Genomic DNA, 27131 nt, shown 5'->3' with positions numbered 1-27131 from the left:
CTGCCGGCTTGTCTGGAGCTGTCCATGGTCCTGGGGGAGGCAATAACCATAATGGAATTAAGCGTCTGACACCTGGCCCGGCCGCGTAGCTCAGGCCACCGAGGGAGTACTCATCTAGCATCCTGACCACAGAGATCCAGCACTGCTTCCTGCCAGAGCTAGCAGTAGATAACCTGAGGTCCCCAGCCCTAGGCTCTGGTTTCCTTCCTAATTATCACAGACGAATCCTGGAGGTCCAGGAAGTCCTCTAATGATCGTTCCTGGGTCTGATGCTGCTGCTGCTAAATGGAAAGTCCTGGAGACTCTACAGTGTACAACCCCCCTGCCCCCTCTCCTGCCTGGAGACCTGGGCTGTCATTTTGCCTTTGTACTCTCTCAGGTAAAAGGGGATTCATTTTTAGAGCCCGAGGAATTTCCTCACATCTTCCATAGGTGTGTGTGCCTACAGTAACTGTTAATATTTTATGTACATTTCAACAATTGTTCCACACACTTGGCACCACTGGGGACCCAGCTCCCTGGGGGGGGGTGGAGTTGAATTCTACAGCAGAGCCAGTCCTTCCGCTCCAGAATCAGATCTTCAAACACTTACTGATGTTTTTGCTTGTGGGGACACCGGGACGTGCGCTTTCCTGATTCTGTGTAAGAACCCTGTTACCATTTCCACCTGAGAAACGCAGGCTTAGACAAACAATAACTGCTTAACACAGGTACTTTTATACCAGTTTCCGTTGGATACATGAATAAACCCGAGACTCGAGAGAGGCCAAGTAACACAGTTAATAAGGACTAAACTTGGGCTTGAACTCAGATTCTGGGGACTCCTCTATCACCTGGCTGCACGAGAACAGCTGTGTGCAACTCTGAGGTGGAAAACAGGTACAAAGGAAGAGCACATGGCCACTTAGATCAGGATGAGAAGACCCCTTTCCAACCTGTCCCCCCAAAGCCCACTCTGAGCTTCTGAGAAGAAGCAATCAGGAAAAAGATAGAACAGCTATGTGGGCCCAAGGAGAACGAAGGACCAAAGGAAGAAGCTTCAGCAAGGAAGACGTCTGTGAAGGTCTGACCCCCGCCCAATTACACCAGACACGTGCAGACTGCTTGATGCAAACAGGGCAACCCGACCTAAGCCTGGCCATCAACAGGCCATTATGGGCCTCCCCCAGCCCTAATGGCTTTTTCAACAGCCTCTGTCTCCTTGCTCAGACCCCATAAAGGCCCATCTCCAACCTCCTTGGCACAACCTCCATACCCACGGAAAGGTTTGTGCCTCTCGCTGTTGTACCTCCTAGCCTGTTGAGAATTGAGCCTGGCTTATTCCTTCTTCCATTTTTCCTAACAGTCTGTCCAGCAGAAGAATTCCCTAATAGTATGAGCTTTCCAACATGGAATAGGATGTCCACACAGGTAGTGAGTTCCCTAACACTGAAGGTATCCGAGCACAGACTCTTCTTCATAAAGATGCATTTGTGAAGATTCAAACCGACTAGTGTACCGATCTTTTAGTATTAAACGTGACCCCAGGAATGTACGATCTAGGTTCTACAACAGCAGAAGAAGCAGGAGAAGCAGAAGAAGCAGGAGAAGCAGAAGAAGCAGGAGAAGGGAAGGGCCCTAGTTCACTGTGTAAGAGCAGGAGAGCAGGACAGTGAGCTCAGAGAGAAAAGACCATGTGGGAAAAACTGCAGCTACTTCTAGGTGTGCTCAGCGGGTCTCCCCTCCTGGCTGAGACTCATTGCAGCTGATCCTCCTTATTCCTAGCAGTTCCGGTTCATAAAGTGGCCTCACACATTTGCTCTCGGGGGGAATATGGGGACAGGCTCCTATGAATCCGTTCATATATAACCTTGTTATTTTACCCGTGCTTCTGTTTACAAACACCTCATTTCACACAGGCTGCTGATAGACTAACACCAAACAACAGCACTGCAGCTGATACCCACACATGGCTTCTTGAGGATGGATTTCTCTGTAGGGACCCCCACAGCCTTCTTGTACATAGGAGCACACTGCATTTAGGACTCATTTTTAACAGAAGCATAACTGGGGGGGGGAGCACAAAGATGTGACAATCAATATCCCATGAAAAGGATGCTTTTTGACAGTTAAAGCCTGGCACAGGAAGACAGAATTTTGCCCAGTTCAACCTCCGCTGGGAGAGTACACATCAGGTCACTCAAATGTGTTCCCACTCTGGCTGTCTGCAAAACTGCCATGCGCATTGATTTGGGGTTTACACAAAGACTTTAGCAAGCAGTCAGATTTTCAAATACAGAACCCACAGATAACGAGGATCCACTGTCCTTGTCTGTACTTGGATACTTGGCTTTGGCCAAAAGGTGCTCAAACTTCCATCCTTCATCCCCAATTTCTAGGGAGTGACACTGAACTTGGTCACTTCTCACCGAGAATAAGTCCCCTCTGGCTGTCCTCAAAGATTCCAGTGATCGGTAAGTATCAACGAGGATGGGAGAAAAGCACAAGCCAGCTCTGCTAGCTCTGATTACAAATCGATGACAGGCTCACTAATTTAATGGACTTGCCCCCATCCCCCCTGCCTCAGGCTTTCAGAAGTTAACTTCCCAAAGTAGGACTGGAAGATGCTTAGATCTCTCTTCTGTTTCTGTGTGGACACAAGTTCTAAGGGAGGTCGGAAGGGATGTTTATTCCACAGAATTCCAATAAAAGTGATCAAAACAAAAATGAAAATAACTGAATCGAATGATTTCCTTTGCCTATTCCTCAACTCCCTCTTCTTAAAAACATAGTAAAAAGATTGCGTACTCTCTCTTTCTGAGCACCTAGGGACGATCCAGCCATCTCCTTCATATTTCTGCTGGCAGAGTTGGCCAACAGAAAGACTCCTCTGCCCTAGAAGGCTAAGAGCTGGACCATGCTGGAGATTTTTCATCTTCTAAGAAAATTACAGCCAAAAATCATGACACAGACAGGGCTTGCCTGGCTCCCCTGGGTCCACACACCAAGTGAGAAAGCACTTGTAATAATAACAGGACTTGGAGCTCTGAGTGGCAGGTGCCAAGGGAACCCAGGGTTTTAAATGAAGCTTCCAGGCTGAGGGAAGTCTTTACTCCCTTGTCCTGGAAATCAAGAGTGTGGGGGATTGTGGGTAGGAGGGCGTGGCTTCTCAGTCTCGGCAGTGATTGGTAGAGAATGGAGCCCCAGCCCCTAGCCCGGTGATAGGTTGCAGTAGGGAAGAGCAGGTGCCTCTACCCCACCCCACCCCACCCTGCCTCACTAAGCTCTGGGAAGATGCAGGAGGTTTAGACTTGGGGGTTATCAGCTGCTCTTGTCTGAGCAGTGCCATGCTAGGCTGGGCTGGAGGAGGAAAGGCTCCAGCCACCCAGAACCACTGCTAAGAGGGACTCAATGCCAGGGAACGGGGAGGAAGGAGGAAGGAGCAGCAAGGTGGGGAGGTGGTGAAAAGCTTCCAGCAGCAAAGGGGCTGCCTGGGCTGGCAGCCTGGATTTACACGGGGCCTGGTTGGCATGGACCAGTCCTTGCAGCCCTGGGGGCGGGCAGTGCTCCCCTCCCCCTGCTATGTCCTTCCCCGTGGTGTGTGCCAGGCTAGAAATGAGATTCTGGGACTCTTGCAAACAAAGATAGAGAGATATATAGTTAGACATTTCCTTGTGAGACAACAGAACTAAAATTTGCACAATGTAGCAGAATCCTGAGAGCCCTGCCATAAACAATGTTTCATTTTGATCTCAATAACTTTATGACACCCATGAAGCAGATATGATGACATTCATCTTCCCTATTTTACTGCAAAAGGATGGAGAAACATGGAGGGCCAGGGACGGGAGCGCTGGGACCCAGGCCTGAGCTCTGCCGCTGACCCCAGCCTCTCCTCACTCCACCCTGCCTGCACCCGCCCAGCCTCTGCACCCCTCCTCTCCCCCTCCCCCCTTGCTCCTTGACCTGCCTGTCTGCAGCCCCACCTCTAGTCCATGCCCGGCTCTTCTCTCCTGGGAGCTGGCTGGGCTGTCCTAGGCTGCTCCAAGAGACAGGCCGCCCTCTTCTAGCCCCCAGGCAGGAGCTGGCTACGGAGGCAGGGCAAGGAGTGCTCGGGAGCTGGCAGACTTCCCCAGAGAAGCGTGATCGGGCACGTTACAAGAAACAGACTTAAAACGCAGCGCCTTCAGATTCTGCTCCTCTGCCCTGAAGCAGCACCCTGTTCAAAAACTTGAGTAGCTGTGATTTTCTTGCCGGCTGGCGTGTGAATCGGCTTCGGCAGTGAGTGAATTCTTCACCAAAGCTGATGAGCAGGAGGCCCCGGGTAGGGGGGGAAGGAGGAAGGCTCGAGGTCTCGTCCTTCCAAAGCCAGGGCCTCCGCTCCTGGACCCTGGTCTCTGAGTGCCGGGGAGGCTGATCTCACTCTCTTCTATGCCCCAGGAAAAGGTGCTGGAAAGTTACTCTTTTCAGTACTGGGTTTTGAACTCAGGACTTTGCCCTTGCTAAGCAGGCACTCTACCACTTGATCCATGCCCCCAGCCCTTTTTGCCTTATTTTTCAGGCAAGATCTTGTTTTTTTACTCAAGTTGGCCTTGGATCCTAAGTCCTCTGCCCAGAGGAGATTACAGACATGAACCACAAGGTGCTAGCTTTCTCCAGATAGGGTCTCCCCAACTTTTTGCTGAGGCTGACCTTGATCTTCAGTCCTGCTGATCTCCATCTACCTCTTGAATGGCTGGGCCATTGTCTGGCCCTGGAGAGTCTTTTAATGAGCCAGAGGAGACCCTCCCTTCATTTCAAATTTTTAAATGCCAGAACAAACAGTTGGGCCAATGGAACATTTGGCACATGAAAGCTCTCTCGAGCGAGTAGAGAAGCGGGAGATTTAGAAGGTTCCCGTGACAACACCCCACTCCTGGGGCTGTCCAGGTATCTCTGCCGGCTCTAAGCTGCTCAAGACCCAAAGCCAGTGCCCTACACACCCACCTCCCCCGGCCCAGCAAGGCCGGCTCTGCACGCCCCAGCCCCTTATTCACTGCTGCACGAGGTCTCTAGGGGTAGGCCCACGCCCAGAGCTGAGCGTAGGTGAGTGGAGATGGCACAGAGGCCTGGGCATGCCTGCAGGCCTAGCTGGGCAAAAGCCTGGGCTGTCATACGCAGCGGGTATCTGTCATGGGGCAGGGTGGGAGAGGAGGACCAGAGAGAAGCAAGCCTGGTGCATCTCACTCTGAGGGCAAACATGGTCACCGGGAGGCTTCAGACACAGGAGTGAGGGTCTCACCTATCCCTGTCTGGAAGGAGAATGGGCCAAGCTGACCGACCTCCAGCTAGAAGAACTTACGACCTTCTAAGCGAGGGGATCAATGACTTAGAGCCCTGTGCCAATTCCCCGTCTCCCTGCTTCTTAATTTAAAAAGAAGAAATAAGTGATTTCTCAGGCACCTTCATAGCATCCCCAAACCACATCCCTCACATGAGTTTGCCAACTGCGTCTCCTTATCAAAGCGAGTCACCGCCCTGCTCTGTGGGGCTCTGGGGGAGGGCCCAGATCGCGCCCGAGGCTGGCCTGGGCTTGTGGGTCTGTCCCTGGGGGTGGGGGAGAACTGGCACTCGGGTCTGTCCCTGGGCAGGGGAACTGGCACGAGAGGCTGTTGATTTCCAGCAACCAAACACCGCCCCAGTGCTCTGGGCCAGGGCCAGGCAAACGCAGCTTCAAAGGCTCTGTGTATTTGTGGCAAGTGCTGTCTTCAAACTGCAAATGTCTTCCTCACCGCAGCCTGGTGGCGCCTTGAGGGCTGTTCTGAGCACTGCCATGGATAGAGGTGGCGTGTGACAAGAGAGGCTGGGCAGAGGGCAGGGGTGTCAGGGACGGGGGACCTCACATTGCTTCTCCAACGCCCCAAGGGCAGAGGTGGCATGGTCTCATTTGGCAGGCAGGGTATCTTGGAGTGTTGTGTTATTCTGTGTTTGATGGCTTTGATGTGGAGGGAGGAGTCAGGCTGCAGGGACAGGAGCACCCCCCCCCCCGGACACACAGGTCTATACAAACCACCTCCCAAGTCAAGAAGCCCCCATTGTCAAGGCTAAAATAAGAACTGTAGTGGGGCTGGGAAGGTGGCTCAGTGGTAGAGCGCTTGCCTTGCATGCCTGAGGCCCTGGGTTCGATTCCTCAGCACCACATAAGCAAAAAGTGGCGCTGTGGCTCAAGTGGTAGAGCGCTAGCCTTGAGCTGAAGAGCTGAGGGATAGCGCCCAGGCCCAGAGTTCAGGCCGCACAACCGGACCCCCCCCCAAAAAAAAGAACTGCAGCTGCTTCTGTCCCTATCAGAGGACCCCTTCCCCAGAGGGGTCGGGTCTGCCTCTGCTGGACTGTTGTTAGGGGAAGATGGCATCGAGGGGGATGAAGTTAGATTTGAGTTCTCTTCCAGAGAGGACCCTGAGTGCTCCAGTCCCTGCCTGAGTCTTCTAGTTCCTGAGTGCTCCAGTCCTGCCTGGTGCTCCAGTTTTTATCTGAGTGCTCCCTTCCTCTCTGGCTCCATTCCTGCCTGGTGCTCCAGGTCCTATCTGAGTGCTCCATTCCTTCCCGGTGCTCCAGGTCCTCACATACACCATTCCACAGCGTAGCCCCTTGAAAGTTGAGCTACATCTGCTTTGAAAAACAAAGTGCAGTTACCATTCATTAAGCTTTCTGTTAGCCCTCTCTGGCCAGCTCCACTGGGCTTTCTGTCTCCATAGGAACAAAGTTACTGGATCAGTGGTCCAAAAATGGATGGCTTGGCTTCTAAGAAAAGTCCGTGTGCACAGAACTGGCTGAGTCTGTTGGGAGCATAAGTAATTGACCCCAGGGCTCAGAGTTTAGAATGGGAGCCAGCTAATGTGGAAAGCAGAAACTAGCCTCAGCGTAAGGCAAGCGGTGAACTCAAGAGTCTGAGACCCAGGCTGCCAGCCTCGTCTGGAACCTCATGCTTTCATGGAGTGCTAGACACACCTCTCAGTATCTGGGGTAAGGGAGCTACAAGTCATGGCATGCTGGGATAGGGTATGGACTACTTACTCAGGGAAGGAGAAAATAAGAGGAGCATAATTAGAATCCGTCACGGTAAAAGCTGGCTGAAATTTTTGCCTTTTCCCCAAAGCTCAGAAGTTCTTAAGTGAACGCTGCATAATCAACCCTCCAGTCTTTGACAAAGAGTGGATGTTAAAAACATCTTAGGTTAAATTCCAGAATGAAAGACTGAATGGAGCGAAAGCAAACGGCGGAGATCTAAAGGACTGGTAATTGAGAAGGAAGCAATGGAATCTTCCTGGCTGTTCCAGAGGACAGATCGAGGAGGTGGAGTTTGATCCAGTGCTTGGACAAATCTGGAATGTGCTGCAAAAGAGATGACAAGTTCACCGGCCCAGAAGATTCTCAAGGAGAGTTTGGGGGCCATCATGGGCCCAAGATAGAATGTCCTTGACTGGAGTTGAAGATTAAATGAGAAGCCGGGCACCAGGGGCTCACACTGGGAATCCTAGCTATTCAGGAGGCTGAGACCTGAGGATCGCAGCTCAAAGCCAGTCAAGAAAGTAGAAAGTGGAGTTTTGACTCAAGTGGTAGAGAGAATGAAAGAGCTTGGAATGAACGAGCTACAGAACAGCATCCTGGCCCTGAGTTCAAGCCTTAGTACTGGCACATGCATGCACATGTGCAAGTATGCAGGTACATGTGTGCGTGTGTGATGTGTATACACACACATGCATGCGGACACACACACACACACACACACACACACACACACACACAGCTGTCCTGATCAACATATCCTGAGCTCTAATGCAAAGGCTCTGAACCCTGAGGACGGCAGCCCCTCCTCACTCAACTGAGTCTGCCACTTCCTGACTTGGTGATCATGGGAACATTTTCTTATCTCTCCACCTCAGTTTTTCCACCTACGAGAAGAGAGCTTTCATGCAGCATTGATAAAGAAGATAGGCATTTAAAAATATGTATGCACAACACCCAGCACGGAACGTCATGTAGGCGACGATAAATGTTAAGCTATTATTATGATGTCAGGAGCGCCAGCCCTCCACATCACCACAGGCAAGCGCAAGAGAGCAGATCTGGTTTTGCTTGGATGGAGGCATACGCATAAACTCCAGACAGCGGGAGTGGGGCCATGCATCCTCGAATCCCGCAGGCCAAATGTGGAGGGTTTGCCTGTGGCCGCTGTCTACTGAGGAATGCCCTGTGACACAGAGAGAGCCGACAGGGGTGCAAACAAAGGAGAGCTCATCTTTAGCTGGGGATGTCAAACCCCAAGGCTTAATTAGGGCCTGTTAAGCCATTTCCCATGTTCAGATGAAAGGTGTGCTTAGTACAGCACTAACAGAGCCACTTGGGGGCTGCTCAGACTCTCTGATCTTCAGACCAAGTTAAAGGAAGGAAATTAAGGGCCTTCTAGAGTTGTTCTCTTTTTTTCTCTCCTAGCCTCCTTCTTCCCTTCCCTTCCTTCTCCTCTCTCCTCCCCTTCCTTCCCCTCCCTTCCTTTCTCTTGGAACTCAGGTCTAGGCAAGCATTCTGTCACTTGAACCACATCCCCAGCCCTTTTAGCTTTTAGTTTTTTTTTTTTTTCTGAGGGTCTTGAGCTTTTTCTCCAGAGCAGCCTTGGATCTAGATCCTGTTCCCAATGCCTCCTGGGTAGCTTGGATTACAGGTGTGTACCACCAAAACCCACAGATATGTTCAGATGGGATCTTGCTAACTTGTATGGGTTGGCTTCAAATCTCAATCCACCTCATCTCTGCCTCCCGAGTGGCTCCCAGCCTCTTTCAAAGAGGATTTTTTTTTCACAGACAAGAAGGGAGAGAGTGCTATTCTAAAGCTACTCAACATATAGTGGTTAGTGGCCATGGTTGGTCTCACAGGCAGAAATGGAGGGGTGAAGACTTCTGTGCCCATAAATAGGTCACCAGGAGGTAGTCCAAGCTCTGGAATGTGACCGGCAGGACACCGTACCGGACTCATTCTCCAGAACAGCCTCCAGCGGAGGCCCAAGACAGAGAACACTCTCTAAGCCCAATCAAAATAGTAATTTTTTAAATAGTAAAAAAATAGCCCTGAGTTCTGAAAGACTATTTTTAAAATGGTAATAATCCTTTAATCAGCCACCGGCAGGAATTATGGCATTTGGTTCAGACATTTTACCAATTACAACCCACTGGGTCCCCGCATGGTGCTTTCTAAATAATCAAACCCAGCTCTGAGCAGTCACTCGCCCAGATGGAAGAGAAAGAATAAAGCCAAGGCCACACGACGCGGTGCCATTAGTCAAGAAAGCCCAGCCTGGCAGGCCATTAGAAACAAGGGCCATCCGTGGCCATGAGTGGAGATGAAGCAGCAGACTTGGAGGAGGAGAATGCGTGGGGGAGGGGGTGTCTAGGAAGTGAGGAAAAGCCTAGAATGGGGTAGGGGTGGGGGTCATCAAGGGAGCAAGGAAAAGCCTAGAGCAGGAAAGCCCAGACCTTGGGCGTTGAAGATAAATAAACCCGAGCGTGAACTCCGGCCTCGCTCCTTCTCCTTGGTCTTCGTAGTGAGCTAGGACCCAACACCCGAAGGACTGAACTTGATCCATGCCATGCACCCATGTGGTCTGTACACCAAATGTCCTCAGCTGATAGTCCCTTACCCTGCCCCCCCCACCGCCCGCCAGCGCCACCTTGGATGGGGTTGGGAGAGACGCCCGCACTCCCCTCTCCCCCTCCCTAGCATCTCTCCATCCTTGCCCATCAAGAGGCAATGCTGGGCCGTGATTGGGGTGGGACCTGGGGACCAGCACTTCAGAGCTGTATCCGTGCCCACGGCAGGTCACGCAGTCTCTGCTCGGTACTCCCAGCCTCCGAACCAGACAGCCACGCAGCAGGACAGTTGCCAGACATGGCGAAGGAAAATGGGTCATCAGGAGGCATCTCGCCCTCTACTTCATAAGACCAGCCAGGGGTGCATCCCTCAGGACAGCTGAAGGTCAAGCCACTGTCCTCTTCGTGGTCACACGAGGCCAAGTGTATCCAACACTGGCACACACAGCACAGAGGGGGAGTGAAGAAGAAATTCTAAATATTCGGCATGTCTACTGCCAGGGCAGGTAAGCCGGGGTCCTCGTATATTCTACTCATTCGTCCAGATGCTCCTGAAACTAGCCGTCTCCTGAGCACACCCAGTTTTGCTAAATCAAAAGCACCGCTGTGGAGCCTGGGAATTAGGTATGGTGTTTTTTTAACTTAGGGCTTCGCACTTACTAGGCAATAGCTCTGCCATGCCTCCGGAGTTTTTGCCTTAGGTTTTTTTTTTTTTCGGATAAGATCTCATGCATTTTTTTTTACCTATATACCTCTAACTTAGCTGAGATCACAGGCACACATCACTATGCACATTAACCTCTTGCCTAGTCTGACCTTGAACCAAGCCTCTTCTGCCTCCATCTCCTGCCCAGAATACACCTTTCCAAGCCAATGTCACAGATTATTCTCGAGCACATTTATATGTTGTATACTGCCAATGGACCCGCCAACGGAGTGGGCAATGGTTGCTACAAAGAAAACTCTGGAGTAGACAGACTCTCTGTCTGGGAGCGATAAGGTAGGGGTGAGGACTGAAGGGATTGATTCCTATGGCTGACGCAGGCAGGCCTGTGGCCTGAGTGGCCAGGCTAAGTGGCCGCTAATGTGGAAGCAGAATGCAAGAGAGGAGGGACTTCCGGACAGATGGCCTGCCACGTAGAGGGCGGATCAGGGAGGAGGGAGGAAGGGAGGGTGGGTGCTGCTGCTGCTGCTGCTGCTGCTGGATAGGAGGGGAGATGGAAGAGAGTGAGCTCTTGCCCAGGTCACTAGAGCAGGCTGGAGATCAAGGGGAGGTTCTAGAATGTCCAGACGGGGTTCTAGGGAGCATACACCTGCCTGATTCTCCGCCATTGTTTTCTCCCAACCCTGGTGCATTTTTCCTCAGGAAGCACTTGCCCCTCCTGACGGCCACCATGTCACCTATGTGTTTCTTTGCCTGTCATCTGTCCTACTAGATACAGATACTTTACCTCAATTAAAAAAAAAAACTTGTATCTGGAAGGGAGACCGCACACAGAAGTGCCATTCTAATATTACCTTGCAAGAATGACTAATGGAGCTTCACTTCCCATTCCCCCCCTCTCCCAAGCAGACTGACAACTTCCCGCAGCTTGGCTGCTTCCTTATTCAGGGAAGATGAGCCCCAGGGCATGATTTGAGTTTAATGGCCCCAAATTGCACCTCTGTGTCACTTTCCCTCACCACACTGTGAACTGTCTCTCTGCCATTCTCAGCTTTGTTTCCTGCCTGACACACAGTATGTGCTCAGTAAATGAGTGTTAGATGAAAGGAACAACCGCTCTGTGATACTCCATCCCCATGTCAGCTTGCCCCATCCAGGAACATATACAAAATGGTGGTTATTGTCCTTGCTTAAAAATCATGTGGTTGGGCCCGTGTGGTGGCACACGGCTGTAATCCCAACTGCTTGGAAGGCAGAAATTAGGGAGGTCATAGTATAAGGCCAGACTGAGCAAAAAAGTCAGTTAATCTGCCACCCGTGCCTTTATTCTTATTGTTTTCTAAGAAGAGCAATCCTCCAGGAAGAGTCCTACCCACTACCTGGTCTCCATGGGCCTCAAGATCACAGTTCAAGACCAACTGGGGCAGAAATGTTTGTGAGACTCCATCTCAAAGGAAAGAAGCCAGGTTTAGTAGTGTGCGCCTGTCATCCCAAATATATGGCCTAAAACAGGGAAATCAACATCCAGGGGCCTGCTGGAGCAGAAAGTAAGACGCTGTCCCAAAGATAATCAATCAAAAAGAAAGACTGTCCCAAAGATAATCAATCAACAAAATGGCCGGAGGCTTGGCTCAGTGGAGCACTTGGCTCCCACGCATGCGGTCCAAAGTGCAAACCTCCCTGCAGCCAGAGGGCTGAGGAGGGGGGAGACCTTCAGAGAGGGACTTGGCATGGCTGTCCAGCTCCAGATTCCTCCCATAGACAGGATCGGGGACATGGAGAACAAGAGGTGGTGGCGGTGGAGGAGGAGGAGAAGGAGGAGCAGGAGTGAAGTAGGGAAATGAAAGGAGGTAGGGAAGACACAGGAGAAAGGAGCAAAGAGGAGGAATCCATGGGTGCAGCACTGCAGGCTTACCTGCCGGAACCCGTTCCTGGTGAACTGTAAGATTTTCAAGGCATAGTTGGACCTTTGGCCTTTGCTGTTGAATTCAATGTGGCCGGTGAGACCTTCCAATTCTACCTGTCCAAGACAGAGTGAGTTACAGCACCAAATAGGCCCCTTGTTCACTTAGCACCAAGCACTGGGGGGCAGACACATGCCAACTGGGGAAGCCTAAGAAAGGACTCAAGGGTCTCAAGACTCCTTCGGCTGCCTGTTCCCAGCACAGCATTTGGGTGCGAAGGTGAGGAGCCCTACACCCAACACCCCAAACCCACTAACTCCATGAGCTAACACCAGGTGGGATGCTTGCTTGAGACGATGCCCCTGTAGTCCTGGGCTGTCACTGGACTGGTTCTCTGGGCAGTAGGAAGTGAGGATGCTTCTGGGTAGGCAAACTCCAGGTCTGCAGCCAGCAATTCCCAGCACTGTCACAGGTTCCTCCAGCCTGGCCCTTTCCAGCTGTGTGAAGACCACAGCCAAGCAGCACTGAGGCTCCAAGCCTAGACTTCAGGACTCTTCATAGTCTACTAGACGAGGCCGGCTGCCTCTGGAATATGCTTGCCTTCTATGCTCAGTGGGCCTTACAGATTAGTGGGGAAATGGGATCCATGAGACCACCGGGGTCCCAGCGGGTGACTGCGTACAGGTCTGTGCTGGGGAAGCCTGGAGCCTTACAACCCAGCATCCGCTGCCCCCCGCCACCTCCCAGTCCCCCGGGCAGGGCAGGGCCTGACCCTCAGCCGCTCCTCACCATGCGCAGGTAGTTCATGAGGCTGGTGCCGTGTGGCCAGATCTGGGCAGAGCCACAGGACAGGGGCTTCACGCCGATCTCCTGGCTCCGGTTCAGCTCCTGTACTGCAGTCACCACGGCATAGACGGCGTCGAACAGCAGAGCTGAGGACAGCTGGGAGAGGCAGATGGAGGGAAGGATTAAGATGCAGAGAAGATGGATACCAGTGGCTCATGCCTGTAATCCTAGCTACGCAGGAAGCTGAGATCTGAGGATAGCAGTTCAAAGTCAGCCCAGGTAGGAAAGTCCATGGGACTCTTACCTCCAATTAACTACGGGGGGGGGGGGGGAAGAGGTGTGGCTCAAGTGGTAGAGCACTAACCTTGGGGCCAGCGCCAAGGCCCTGAGTTCAAGCCCTACAAATGACCAAAAGAAAAACTCAGGGACAGGCCCTAAGTTCAAATCCTACTACTAGCAAGCACACACAAAGAAGGAAAGAAAAAAGGAGGCGGGCAAGGAAGAGAGAAAACAAACAGGAGGGGAAGAAAGGGGACATGCTATTCTTGTCTAGTACATCCTGTAGCGATGGTGTCTGCTCCAGCTCCACAGACACATCCAATGCGGCTGCTGAGCCCCCGCTCCCCACCCCTGCTCCCGGCTCTCCATCCCCCTCATCTCACCTCTGCCTGTGACTAAAGGCTAAGCTGGGAAGGGCGCCTGCTCCATGGTCAGCACCGTGGAGACCTGTGTACCCCGCAGTCCTGTGCTGCTCTCCACCCCTCTCTTCCACTCTTCCCACCCTGCTGCTCCTCCCCGTGGCCGCCAAGCTCCTCCTCTACTTGATTCAAGGCTCTCTCCCCTGCAGGACGCCTCCCGCGCCCCCCTGCCCTGACCAAGCAGGGAAGGGTTGCCAGCCATCACTCTGGAGGCTCGCTACGCCGAGGAACGTCACGTGGTCTTGTCTGCACATGACATTTCATTCTTTTTTTTAATTCTTGATGGTACTGAGGACTGAGATCAGGGCCTATTGCTTGTGAAGACAGTGTTCTTGAGCCACCACACCCAGTCCTTTTGTTTATTTTTTCAGATAGAATCTCCCACTTTTGCCCGGACTGGCCCCAGACCTCCAACTTCCTATTTCTGCCTCTCCAGGAGCTGGGATTATAGGCATGGGTCACCACACTTGGCCTTGCTCGAGGAATTGTAATACCTTGGGTTTCTGCTACTGGAAGCTGAGAGCATCCTAACCATCACGGAGGTCCTGGGGATCCCCACCTCTTGGGGATCCCCATGACTTTTTTTAGCTGGTTCCTAGGGAGGTCTGGGTCCCACCTCCTTTAAAGTCCTGCTTCCTCAGGGAGTTGTGTGTCTGAGAGACACCGAGGAAGCTGGTCTGGCCACCTCTCTCCTGCCCTCCCGGCCTCCCCAGCTTGCTCCTGCCTGCCGCCTAGCTGTTGCTAGTCTGGCTTGTGGTCTCCCTGGCAGGTGATGGAGGATGCGGAGAGCCCAGTGTGTGGCTGTCTGCAGTGACTTTGGACACCTGTAACTGCGGGGCCTTCCCAATTCTCCGAGGGCTTCTAGTCATTACAACTCCAGCTGGGGTGCCCGCAGGCAGAGACAAGGAAGCTGTCATTTCCCCCGGGCCTCCGGGGGGTGGCCTAGGGCACGTGCCCCCACGAGGCTCTGGGCTGAGCGGAGCTGACACCTGCCATGCCTTGAGCATCCACGCAGCTCCAGCCTCAGGACCACCCCCCCCAGCGTGCTCTCCCATCACCACACACAGCTCTTCCGCAGGCTGCGGCCAGCTATGCACACAGGCCTTTCACCTAGACCTTCCTCTCTCCTCTGAGAACTTGCCTCTCACGCTCCCTAGCTTGTCCGCCCATCACCAGCTCTCTCCCAGGCTCTAATAGCTTGCTGGCTGCCTGCTTTATTCCAGGCCACCATCTTGAAGCATTTCTTTGCTCTCCTAATTGCTTTCTCCCTCTGCTGCTATTTACTAGTTTAGCTCTGGGAAGCACTGGGGAACGGCAGTCAGGGAAACGAGGCTTCTATACGACCAAGTCTTTGTCTCCCCCCCCACCCCAGCCTCACGTCTGAGTTCACTTGGGGGGGGTGGCATTCCTGCCGCCTGCTCCCCCCACCCCGTTCCCTCTGCTTCCATCTTGTTTCCCTTTTGCAATCCCGCCCCTGTGTTTCCCAGATCTCTCTTTGCTATCTCGGCCTGTCCCCGTCGCTGTCTCTTCTAAATACCAAGCCCCCCAACTGCTCAGTCCTCATTTAAAATCCTCTCGTTTTTCTTGGCACCAGAATGATGTTTGGCAAGGAACCCTTGATTCTCTTGTTTTTATATTTTCATTTGCTTCCTCATTGTTATTTTCTTTTGAGCTGTTTGCAAATTGTGTCGGGGAATGAAAGACTCGGTCTAAATTGAGATGGGTCCATTCCGACTCAGGGAGTGGTGGCTGGGTCCCCTTGCCTCCTGAACGAAAATAAGAGTATCTTCTAGACACACCTGGAACCCCCCGTCTCCCCCTGTCCCTGGACCACTGGGCTCCCAGAATCCTCTTGGATGCCCATTTGTCCCTGAACCTCTCTAAACTTAAACTCTGCTCCCCAATATAATTCTAGGGTGGGCATCATTAAAATCTCATGGAATCGTTCTTACAATCTGGATTTTATTCAATGAAATAAACACTTAATTACGAACATCTGCTTTAGCCCAAATTCTAATTACTTAATCTAGCCATCTGTAATTTTAATGATTTCCCACCATTTTCGTTCTTTGCGGCGTGATGAATGGGAACAGCACAGGAAACCACTGGGTGTGCGTCTCTCTTCCCAGCACCCTCTCTGCTCGCTTTGTCTCAGGCAAGAAGCACATCTGCGGCCCGCTGCGGGCCACCTGGCAGTTCTGCCTGGGCGTGTGCCTTCCCTGCTCCCATCCGCCCAGCACCCCCTTCCCCGCCTGCCAGCTGGTCTCCCTGTCCTGCAAGACCCACCTGGACCACTGCGAAAGTGAAGAAACATGGGGGCCTGCATACGAGGTAGAAGAAGGGGAAGGAGGAAAATTCAGAGGTGGAGAAAGGATGAGGAATATGGAGGGCAGGGGAGAAGGAGGGGGAGAGAGAGAGTGTAAGTTGGACTCCTGTCAACATGCCATCATGAGGCATAGAAGAGCACTAGAGCTGATTGCACAGGGAGGCTGAGGCCAGAGAGGAGGAGGAGGAGGAGGAGGAGGAGGAGGAGGGAAGAGCCTGTGCCACTGAGGCCAGGGCTGCTGCAGCCTTTGCACAACGTGGGATGGGGGAGAGATACTGGGCTGTGTTTTCCTGGAATACACTCCACCTTCCAGCCTTCCATTGTCCTGAAAGAGCTGGCCTACTGCTGCTGAGCCGGCCTACTGGTGGGCATCTTTCCACCCTCAGAGAGAAAGAGAGAGAGAGAGGGAGAGGTCTTCCAGAGGTAAGCTGTTGAAGCGAGCAGCTACTCACTGCAGGAGCATCCCTCCCTTCTTCCCCCCCCCCCTCCTTTTCCCCACAGACAGTGCCCACCACCAAGGCCAGAAGTCATCCAGGGCAGAGAAGCAGATGTAGGCTCAAACCTGAGCAGCGTTAACCCACCCGGGCTCCAGTTTCATCTCCCCCCACCCTCAGAAGAAGGCAACTGTCCTTAAGCATTGGTAAGAACACCATGAAAAGAAGGCCTGGTGCTGATTTCGTGGCACGCCATGGTTGCCAGGGCAGCGACTGCACACAGGACTCCTGTGCAAGAAAGAACACACTTGCTTCTTACTGGCGAGGGGATCCCCAGCGTCCCCAGCCCCCGGCCTGGGGCCTGACACATCCTCCTAGCCAGGAGGGACCCCACAGAGCACACCCTGCGGCCCGAAGCCCCCTCCCCAAGCATTTGTGAGCCGGGCGTGTGAGAAGCGGGAGAGTGGATCGGGGCCGGGCTGCTGTCCGCTCAGCCGCCCGAAGTGGCTTCCATTGCAGGGCCGTCTCTTCTTTGAGTGCCCAGGGAGAAGCAACTGAAAAGACGTTCGGGCTGGGCCCCGTGGGAAAGGGCCCTCCCCCACCAACTCCATACCTCTGCCCTTCCATCTGAGCTATTCTTCTCTGGGCAGAGACTCTCAGCCACCTTAGGCTCCACCGAAGAGAAGAGCGATGGACAGGATGTCTTGGGAGGGAGGCAACCCGCCCCACAAACAGGCAGTGCACAGGAACTGCACCTCTGCAATTCTTCCAGAAACAAAGACTGAGCTGGTGGCCAAGCAGCCAATGCCAGCGACCTGCGACTGTTTCAACCACACACATTCCTCTCACTCCTTGTCCCCATTTCTACCTAACCTGAAGCCATTCTTAGACCCTGAAGTCAATGTCTGAAGGCTGAGGACATACTGAAGTGCTGTCTGCCCATGGCTGCCATGTAATCCTTCCTCCGACCTGTACCATGTCTCTTGATTTGGTACCTGGGGGCGAGTGTGGCTGGACCTAACTTGGGATTCCTGAACTTTGGGCCTGGGTTCTAACAACCGGGTCTCATTCATGATGAGACAGTACAGATCTCCCATCTATCCAGCAGGCTGCTCTGCCTCCACCCCCCCTCCCCCCCAGAGTCTTGTACCTAAGCAATGAGAAGCCACAGGCCTGCAAGGCTTAATGACAGGGACATGTTCTGTAAAGTGTGTCATTAGTCAAGTGCATCATTTTGCAAATGTCAGTGAGTGCACTTACACAAACTGAGACAGCAACAAAGTCATTCAGCAATACACTTTTTACGGGGCCACTGCTGGGTATATGATCCGTGGTTGACCAAAGCATCTTAATGTGGTTCATGACTGGGATTTTACTTTCTTACCTTCTATAAAACTTCCCCTGGCCTCTGCAGTCATAGGAACCTTCTAGAAAACCTGACCCATTGGAGCAGCACAACTCTAGGGACTCCTTTCCTAGATGAGAACATGCAGCAGTCTTCCTCAAAGGACAGAGACCCTGCCTGATGGATCCCCATCTGTTAGCTTTACTGGTAGTCACACATTCGGGATCTTTGCATTTTCCGACCGATTATCTACCTTACTTTGGCCAAGCAAATGAGGTGAAAGAAGTCATAGCTTGCCTGTCATGGGGCCTAGGACTGAGCAGTCTTGTGTTTCTGGTTTCTCTGCTGGGACAGCACCAGGCTCTAGATAGCATGCTGCTCTAGAGAAGGGGGAGGTACAGGGAACAGAGCGGTCCAGGCAGGCCCAGCCTAAACAAGACAACCTTATTTGTTGTGTGACCTTAATCCTTAGCAGACTCTCAGACACATGAGCAAAATTAATGGGTCCTGTGTGCTAGTGAGATTTGTGAATGTTATTTATGTAGCATTCATGCAGCAAAAGCGGTCTGATATATTCACTAATGCCTAGTCTAGCATCTGGTGTATAGATTGTCACATAAAGTTACTCAGTGAATAATGGAGAGTTGAAGACTGGATCTTATCCCCATTCTATTTTCATGGTCATTCTTTGAGGGTGGTCAAGCGTGCTCAGCCAAATGTTACAGATAAAGAATCTAAGACCTGGAAGCAGGAGGAAGAGACTCAGACTACTTAAGATTATATGACAAGAAACCTGTGAGGCCAGTGTTTGGACCTAGGCCTGGCGCCCCAACACTTGTTCTTTCCCACAAGTGACCACCGCCTGTGTGAGCGGCTACGCCCACTGCCAGGGTTGGTCCTTGAAAGGATTTCACTAGCACAGACGATGGGATCGTCCATGGCAGAGCAAAACCAAAATCACAACGAGAGGATGTTTAATTTCACCAGGCCAGGCGCCACACGTATAAAGTGTAGGGCGGTGTTCTGCCCACAGCCTTCCAGGCCCAGCAGCGCCTCATTAGAACGTTGGAATGACCACCACAAGAACTCCTCGGCTGGCCCAGGAGAGCGGGCGTTCCTACGGGCGGCTGGCTCGGATCCTGCTCCTGACCCTGGCGTGAGGATGCCCCTCGCTGCCCAGCCATGCCATGGGGCCCTCTACAGGACTCCAGCCCAGCCTCACGTCCTTCCTGAGGACTATCACCTGTCCCAGGAGTAGAACATCTTGCCGCAGGCACTCCGTTTACCTCTCCCAGCCTACTTCTCTGGATCAAAGATTCCCCGTGTTTCCCAGAGCTCTGTCTCCACTTCCCCCGCTAAGAGTCCCATCAGCCTACACAGTCATAAGGACCCAGGGTTTGGTGACAGGTTACTATGTCCATGGTCAGACCACTGGTCACCATGTTGCCCACTACCAAGTCAGAGCCCTCCGGTGTAGGAGTCTAGTGAAGGCCTTGCCTCCAGGCACATCTTATCAAAGGCTGGTATGGCCCATTAGAGAACTTGTTGCTCTAGGAGGAAACTCAAGTCCATTGCTGTCTCCTGGGCCTGACTCCTTCCTCTGAGTCCCCTATCTCCATCTCCTCATTCTTACCTACTCCTTAACTCCTTTCATTTTGCCAGTTACAGTGCAGTGGGGCAAGCAGTGGTTGAAACGGCACCAGTGGTTACAAGTAAACATGGTGGAGCACATGGTACAGTCTGGGCTCGGACCCTGGGTTCTCTGGTCACTAGCTGCGAGACCTAGAGAGAATCACTTGACCTCTTTAGCTTCAGTTTCACTACCTGGAAGCCAGAGATGCTACGAGGGTCACCTCAGGAAGTCACGGGGGCAGCACAGGTCCACCTCAGCTGACACCTCCTGTGTTGACATCACACGGAGTGTGATGCGGATCCCGGGCAGGACAGGTCTACAAAGCCAGGCAGCCCAGGCCCCTGAGAACATACCTTTCAACACACTGAACAGAAAAGCTACTTGACTTGCTTCACAGAGTAAAAATGGCTGACCAGTAAGTGCAAAATGGCCAAGGAAAAGGTTACATTCACTCCACACAGCCAGGGCAAACACATGGGTGTACTTGGACCTGGGTCGGGGGGCAGCCAAAAGGAAGCTCCCTGGATGAGCCACTCAGAAAGAGCACTGGATGGGGAGCCACGAGTCTTGTTTTGCTCGGCAAAAGGTTCATCCCCACCCACCCACTGCCCCTATTCCCAGCCCATGCTTCATTTTCGTTGTCTGTAAGTGAGAAAGCAGATCTACTCCAAATGGGCTTTTATTTAGTTAGGTCTAAGACTAGGACTTAACTCAATACCTGCTGCTTTTGTTCAATGTTTCGTGTTCTACCGACTGAAAGGCCCTTTAATAGTGAGACTCTTGAATAACAAACTCAGGTACTTCTCAGTAATGGATCCTTGACATCACTACTGACAACTGGCTGCCTTCACACAGTTCTCTCACCACTGTCTTCATCAGCAGCAGCAGCAGCAGCAGCAGCATTGTCATCATCATCATCGTCATCACTATTTGGTAGTACTGGGTTTTGAACTCAGTGCCTTGCCCTTACTAGACAGGCACTCTATCACTTGAGCTATTCCACCAGCCCTTTTTCTGTTGGTTCACTGCAGGAGAAGGTCTCATTTTATGACCACGATCTGACCTGCGTTTCCCCACGGATGAGCGGCAAGCACTGAGATGCCTCACCATTGGCTGAAATGGAATCTCACGAATGTTTTTGCCAGGGCTGGCTCTGAACTGTATTTCTCCAGATCTCTGTGGTGCCTTCATGACCCACCTCAGTGTGCTAGGTCCACTACTCTCAGATCTTCCTCCCCCCACCCTGTATTTCCCAGCACATCTACACGTGCCCTTCTGAGCTGGGACTTGAGAAGGAAAGGCCTGTTACCTAGTGGCCAGCCCACAGAGAGCATGTGGAGAGGCCCAGGGGCTCCAAGGAGGAGCTCTGGTGTGCGGGTGGGGGTGCACTTACCGCAGGCCCAGTGAAGGGCACATGGTCACAGTTTTCCTGCCAGGATTGGTTGAGGCTCTGGGAAAACTCTTGGAAGAAAGCATGGGATTGGTTGAAAATGGAAAATCCCAGGATGTTGACCCGATCATCCACGAGGCTGTCCATTCTCTGGAGTGAGAACTCCTGGAAAGACCCAGGGGTCAGAAATAGAGAACGCAGTTAGAGAGGAGGAACGGGTGAAGGGACCGCAGTAAAGTGTGCTGGGACACCAGGGGGCCAGGAATGACAGCCAGCTGCTCCCCTGGGAGCTCTCAAAGTCAAGGTGTAGGGAGTAAGAACAGGAATCAGCAGAGCAGCCTGTCAGCAAGGCAGGTACAAGACACACTGGATGGAGATGGCAGGAAACACGGAGTGCGCGTGGGGCCTGGTGGAGGCCAGACGTGTCCTCTGGAGGCTGAACACCAGGGCTGTGACCTGATGCGTATGGCAACATTTTCCTGGAAAAACGCCTTCCTCCGTGGCTCAGGCCATCTTTCTGGGCCTCACATCCGCCACGTGTTCCTTCTAAGTGACAGATGGCAGGTGCCTCGGGCTTGCTTCCTGGCACGGTGGAGACACACTTCTCCTTCAGGCAGCCTTCTTTTCTGAAGACTTTGTTCCTCTAGGCCCTGGCATCTCCAGTGCCTCCTCGCTCCCATCTCCCCTGCCCAGCGCCTGGCCTCTCATCGGCTTTGCCTGGCATGCTGGACTTACAAAGACTCCTTTGGAGCCACCGACCCCTGATGGCGTGGAGTTGGACGGGGATGAAGTGTATTTTGGATTCTGTCATACTCCCATTAGAGGAACCCGGACGTGCCAGAGAACGTACTGATTCTTAGGCTGATATGATGCCCTGTCTCTCTCACAGGACAGCTGCCCACGCGCTGTGGGCTACTAGCAGGCACGAGGGGCCAGATGGCTAATGAGAAGAAACCCAGTTGGCAAGGCACAGAGCCAGGCTGCTGTGGAGAAACCAAGGGTCCGCGCTGCCCATGGATGGTGGGAAGTGGAAAACGTCTTTGCAGTGTGGGCGGGCTCACGGCCTCATGTTTGTGCTCATCCCACAGCCTGACGCACAGCCTGACGGACGGCAGCCCGTGGCAGTGAAGCCCCGACGTCTGGCAGGTCCAGACCCGCTAGAAGATAGGCTGAGCGGATAAGGGCCTTCTCAGCTGGACGTGAGACCTTAAGCAAGGTCTTTAACCTTACAGGGCTTCATTTTGCTAAACGGAAGCAGTAACACTAGCAACCTCCTGTGTGGCTTCAAAGAACAAGGAAGAGCGACGCAAGGGCTCATCCTCTCTGGTGAGTGAGAAGGAATCAGGTCTATGACTGTGACTGGAGTGTTCCTGCACGACCTGGGCAGCACTGCCCTCTCTCTCTGCTCTAGTTCCACTTGTCTTAGAAACCCGAGTTTGGGAGGCACTTCCTTCAGTGCGTGTTCTGACAGAGTGAGGATGAATGCGGTAATCGCAGGCACCTAGAGACCGTCTGTCCAGAAGTCAGCCAGTCTGTCTTCCTGTCTTTGAATTCCTGCCTTCTTATCCCTCAACTCTATGCTACTTTCAAAAGCTGCTTTAGATGAAAAGGCTTCCAGAGGCTTCCTCTGCGGTTCATTCTATTTATGACGGCCCATGAGAGGGCCTGCAGAAGGTCGGGAAAGGGGACGGTGCTGTCTTTCACTGCAATTGCCCGGGACATTCTGGGATTCTACTCTCCAAGCATTCTTACAGTGAGGAAATTCTTTACGTCTAAACTTAGGCTCTCCTGCTGCCTGCTGAAGTCTATTTTCTAAAAGAATATGAGGAACATCTACCCAGCAGTCATCTATGTATAGTAAAAACCTTCTCAGCCAGCGCTTCTCACAGTGTGTGCCTCAAAACTTCCTCCGAGATGCAACTTTCGTGAAAACACAGCTCCATTCTCAAATAAGGTTAGGAGCCATTTGCATACTGTATTTTTTTTTCCTTTCCAAGACTCATATCCACGCACACATTAAAGGTTGAAAGGCTTCCTGCCGTGAAGCAGAGTGTTTAAGTTTTACTTAATCTCGGACTTCCCAAATCTATTGATCCTGAAATAGAGTTTGCCCTCCCCCACCTCCCCAGACCAAACTCTTGAGTGTTGTACAGTAGTAGCACTGTGGATAGCAAGCATGAGGCCCTGAGTTCAAACACCAGTACCACAAAAAGAGTGTGTGTATACGAACATGCTTTGTGCACAATGTTGTATAAGGACCTCGTGACTACAGCTGAAGGCCAGGTCCTAGCCACGTGTGACTACAGGGTGTGGTTACCCTGGAATGAAGGAACGCATCCTGGGTAACAGCCTGAGGACCATGCGACCCGTCACCACAGCCATGCACCTCAGCCAAGCGTTGAAGGTGTGATGCTTCCAAAGCCCTGATTTACAGACAGGCACTGATCAGCTACAGGGATCTTTGGGCAGATCTGTTTTCCCATTGGGGCAGGAGACAGAGACCAGCAGGGAGAAGAGAGCTGAGCTGGCACTGGCCCCAGAGCGGTGGTGGTGCTGGAGGGAGACGAGGGGAAGAGAAAGACTTGGACAAGGGCGGCCACCACGGCTCTGAGAGGGGCAGCCGGGCCTCAGCCACACACTGTCCAAACACCATGAGACGCACAATGCGGGAGCCAGGTGTTGAGGTGAGTGGATGGGAAGGTACGCTCTCTGACCTATTGGTCCCAGATGAGTGTCTGTGCCGGACAGGGGTCAGCCAAGGAAGAGGGGTCCGCTTGAGAAGTGGGGAGCTGGGTTAGTCAACCTTTTGGGGCAGGTCAAGATGGGTTGAATAGCGCTTGAAGTCTAAGAGCATTTAACAATCCCTCTTCTGGCTGACTTCAAGGAGGAAAGCAAGACACCAAGGCCCAGGCCCAGCCAGTGTCCATGAGCTCGTCAGTCTGACCCGAGCTACAGGAAAAGTGGCACCCTGGTCTGCTCTTCCTGCCCACTTGCCCCTTCTTATCTGTATTCCAGACCTAGGAAGCACACTGATTTTCTCCTAGACATCCACACTAGAAACATCACAGGCAGCCCAGCTGCCATCTCTTCAAACTCTGCACCCAGTCAATTGCCTATCACTCAGATCCCTTCCTCCCTTCCCACCCCCCCCCTTCCTCATCTCCCCTGTGTGGTGATCGGTGATCGTGCCTCTGTCCTTGGGACTTGTGGCCACTACCTTGCTGATGACCGTGCTGACGGTTCTTCCTGGCACTCTGCAGGGAGATGATTTCATCAAGGAACAGCAGCATATATCAGAAAGAATACAGGGGATAAGATGGTCCTGGGCTCACAGCCTGTCTGAGCCACGTCTGCATTCGGTAATCTGGGGCAGGGCTCTGACTGAAACTCATTTCCCACAGGATCTACCTCGCAGGGCAATGGACGGAAAGCAAAAGGTGTGTCTGACACGCAGAGGGGCCTCATGACATGGAGTTCTCCTCTCTCCACGTCCAGTCCCACCACCCACGGCAGGTGTTGGTCGAGAGGGCAAGCAGTCCTTTGCTCCTCCCCTTTCCTGATTCCCAGGCCAAACCTGGCCCCCTACAAAGGGGAATATCCCTGCCCAAAGGCTTCTCCTCCCCCCTTCTCTTGCCCCTCCCCCTGGAAGAAACTATTCTTAGCTACTTGTCAAATAAGAAAAGTTTTGCCAAGTCATTATTAGGGGTTCATTGCTTGGTGAGGCTATTTGTGTCAAGACAAGAAGGCTGGAGTTCAAGGTCAGATCTCCTAACCATCCATAACAATAACAACGCAAGGTGGCAATAACTTCACTGCACTGTACTTGGCACGGGATTGGGTTCCAGGAAGACCTCAGCACAGCTCACACACAATCTCCGTCCACCCTCCCGGCAGCCCAGGGGCCTGGGAGCCATGGGAGATGACCTTCCCATTTTATAACTGCAGGGTGGAGACAGCACCGAGCCTCTCCCAAGGTCGCGAAGGCTAGCGGAAAGGGGCTCTGGATCCAAATCCAGACCCGTCGACTTGAAAAACCAATGCTCTATGCTTGGCTTCCATTTATCCTTCACTGGATTCAAACATAGGATGAGTGCACTGGGACTCATAATACTTATTTTTGTTTAAAAAATAAAAATAAATAAAATAGAGCAGTAATACATCCTAGGCCCGCTGTGAGATTCGGAGTTGATGGCGGAGGAAAGCTCTGTGCCTTTTGGAAGCGGCACCCTGCCTCCCTGCATTCTTAGTATTTTTAGAAGTTGCAATAAACCCACTCAAGGACTTCGTTCCTCCATGTGCTTTCAGGCCCCATTAACAGGCAATGGGGAAGAAGGGGCTCTGCCGTGAAGGTGGCCTCTTTCTGCTGCTGCTTCTACTTCTGCATAAGGCCAGGAGCTCTGGCTGGCCCTAGAATCTCCCCAGCTCCCTTCTTCTTTGGGGGCTACAAGCAACCTCCCAAGAGAATCATCTGACAGGTCTATGACCTATGGAACCTTCCCCCAAATGAGTGACCTGGACCAGCTGTGCTGTGAGGGTCCTTACTTCACTTCAGAGCTGGCTCTATAGCTCAGTTAGTTACGCCTGAAATACCAGCTACTCAGGAGGCAGAAGGGAGAGGAACAAGGTCCCAGGCCTGCCTGGGCAAAAGCACGAGACCCTATCTATCTGGAGAACTCCGGAGCTAGCGGTCTCACTTGCCTTCTTCCCTCAAGGATGGCACTCTACCACTTGAACCACACCTTCACTAGCAGTGTCTGCCTAAAGATCTCTCGGACTTTTCTGCCAAGCTGGATTTGATCTCAGCTTCCTGAGTAACTAGGATTACAGGAGTGAGCACCAGCACCCAGCTACGCTCTCTTAGTAGACATGTGTGCTGCTCTGTCAGTGCCTTAACATCAGGATTCTAGGCAGTCCCCTGTATCTCTGCTGCTTACACAGGCCTCAGCCTTTGGTCCTCTGTTCTATGCTCCATCTCTGGCCTCTAAACTACCCCAATCGCAAACATCACTTTTGAGCAGAGCTCATCTGTTCCCATTCCATACCCAGCTCTGAGGCACACTGTTATTCTCTTTGGATTTTCCAGGCCACACCCACACAGGACACATTTTATTCACAGAAGAAAGAATTAAGGCTCCTAGGAGCTAAGCATCTTACCCCCGTAAGACAGAGGTATAGGATTAAGATCCCAGTATCAGACATGGAAGGATCTGACTGTCCCCCGCCCCCTGCTGCGTGCCCGGCCCTGGGTAAGGCCCCCATGGAGACGGTGTGTTGCGCATCTCCTCACCGAGGTTCCCTGTGACTGACAGCTTAAAATGTTCTAACCCCAGGAGTCCTGAGAACATCAATGATTCCCGTTTCTTAACCTACCATTATGAAGTAGGAGTACTGGAAGAAATCTTAAGGATTATATTACTACTCCATTTGAATTCCTGTTCTTCCCACCTGTGAATGTCACCACTACCCATTGCCAATAATTTGGACCACATCTACTTCTTACATCCCTTCACCATCCACATCTCATCATTCATTGTATTGAGAATATTCTCTCTCTCTCTCTCACCCCCCCCCGCCTCACTGTGGTTCAGACTCAGCCTGATGCTTGCTAGGCATGCAGTTTACCACTTGTGCCACATACCTAGCCATTTTTGCTTTCTTTTATTTTCCAGATAGGGTCTTGAGCTTTTGTCCAGGCAGGGCTGGAACCATGATTTACCTCCTGAGTAGCTGGTATTTCAGGCAGAAGCCAACATTCCCAGTTTACTTTTGAGTTAGGATCTTACTAAGTTCTTGGCCTAAGCAGACCTTGAATCATGATCATCTTATCTCTGTCTTGCAAGTGGCTAGGATTACAGCTGTGGGCCACCGCACCTAGCCAACATCTTCATTCTTTTGCATTTCCTGACTCCATCCTTGCCCTCCTCCCCCAGCACCTCAAGCCCCGTTCTCATCATGACTAGCTTATTTCTGGACACAGGGTGGATGAATTGGTTTCCCTTTCTCTAGTCTGGCAATTCAACAATTTCCTCCACCGTGCTATGGCCGGAGAAATGTTTCTAAACTCTAAATCTGATCGTAAACTTCCAGTGATGCCCAACTCAATCCTCCTGGTTGTCCACAGGATGAGAACAAACTCCTCAGCTAGACATCAAGTCTTTTCATGACTCCTGTCTGCCTCTCTGCGCTCCGGCTCCGGCCTCCTCTGCCACCTCAGCCAGGCAGAACGGAGCCTCCACTGCCCCTCCATGACCACTTGTCTTCCCTTGGAGTTTTCTACCATGCAGGCTTGTCACAAGCCACCACTCCAAGACCGGATGCCAGTCGAAGCAAATGCATTTGCATTGTATCAGTG

The 27131-nt window shown here is 52.3% G+C and overlaps 1 protein-coding gene across 1 annotated transcript in view; it reads right to left on the bottom strand.

Moving 5' to 3' along the window:
* Grik4 (glutamate receptor, ionotropic, kainate 4) overlaps window positions 1-27131 on the bottom strand; it is a 214486-nt gene that overhangs the window by 59324 nt on the left and 128031 nt on the right. Inside the window, exons 8-10 of the mRNA XM_013009509.1 lie at window positions 20783-20944; window positions 12957-13109; window positions 12179-12283 (exon numbers count right to left, since the gene is read on the bottom strand). Of these exons, the coding sequence (XP_012864963.1) occupies window positions 12179-12283; window positions 12957-13109; window positions 20783-20944 (420 nt within the window). The remainder of the gene's footprint in view (window positions 1-12178; window positions 12284-12956; window positions 13110-20782; window positions 20945-27131) is intronic.

Source organism: Dipodomys ordii, unplaced genomic scaffold, assembly GCF_000151885.1.
Source record: "Dipodomys ordii isolate 6190 unplaced genomic scaffold, Dord_2.0 Scaffold10, whole genome shotgun sequence".
Lineage (NCBI taxonomy): Eukaryota > Metazoa > Chordata > Mammalia > Rodentia > Heteromyidae > Dipodomys > Dipodomys ordii.
This window is presented reverse-complemented; position numbering and strand designations above follow the sequence as displayed.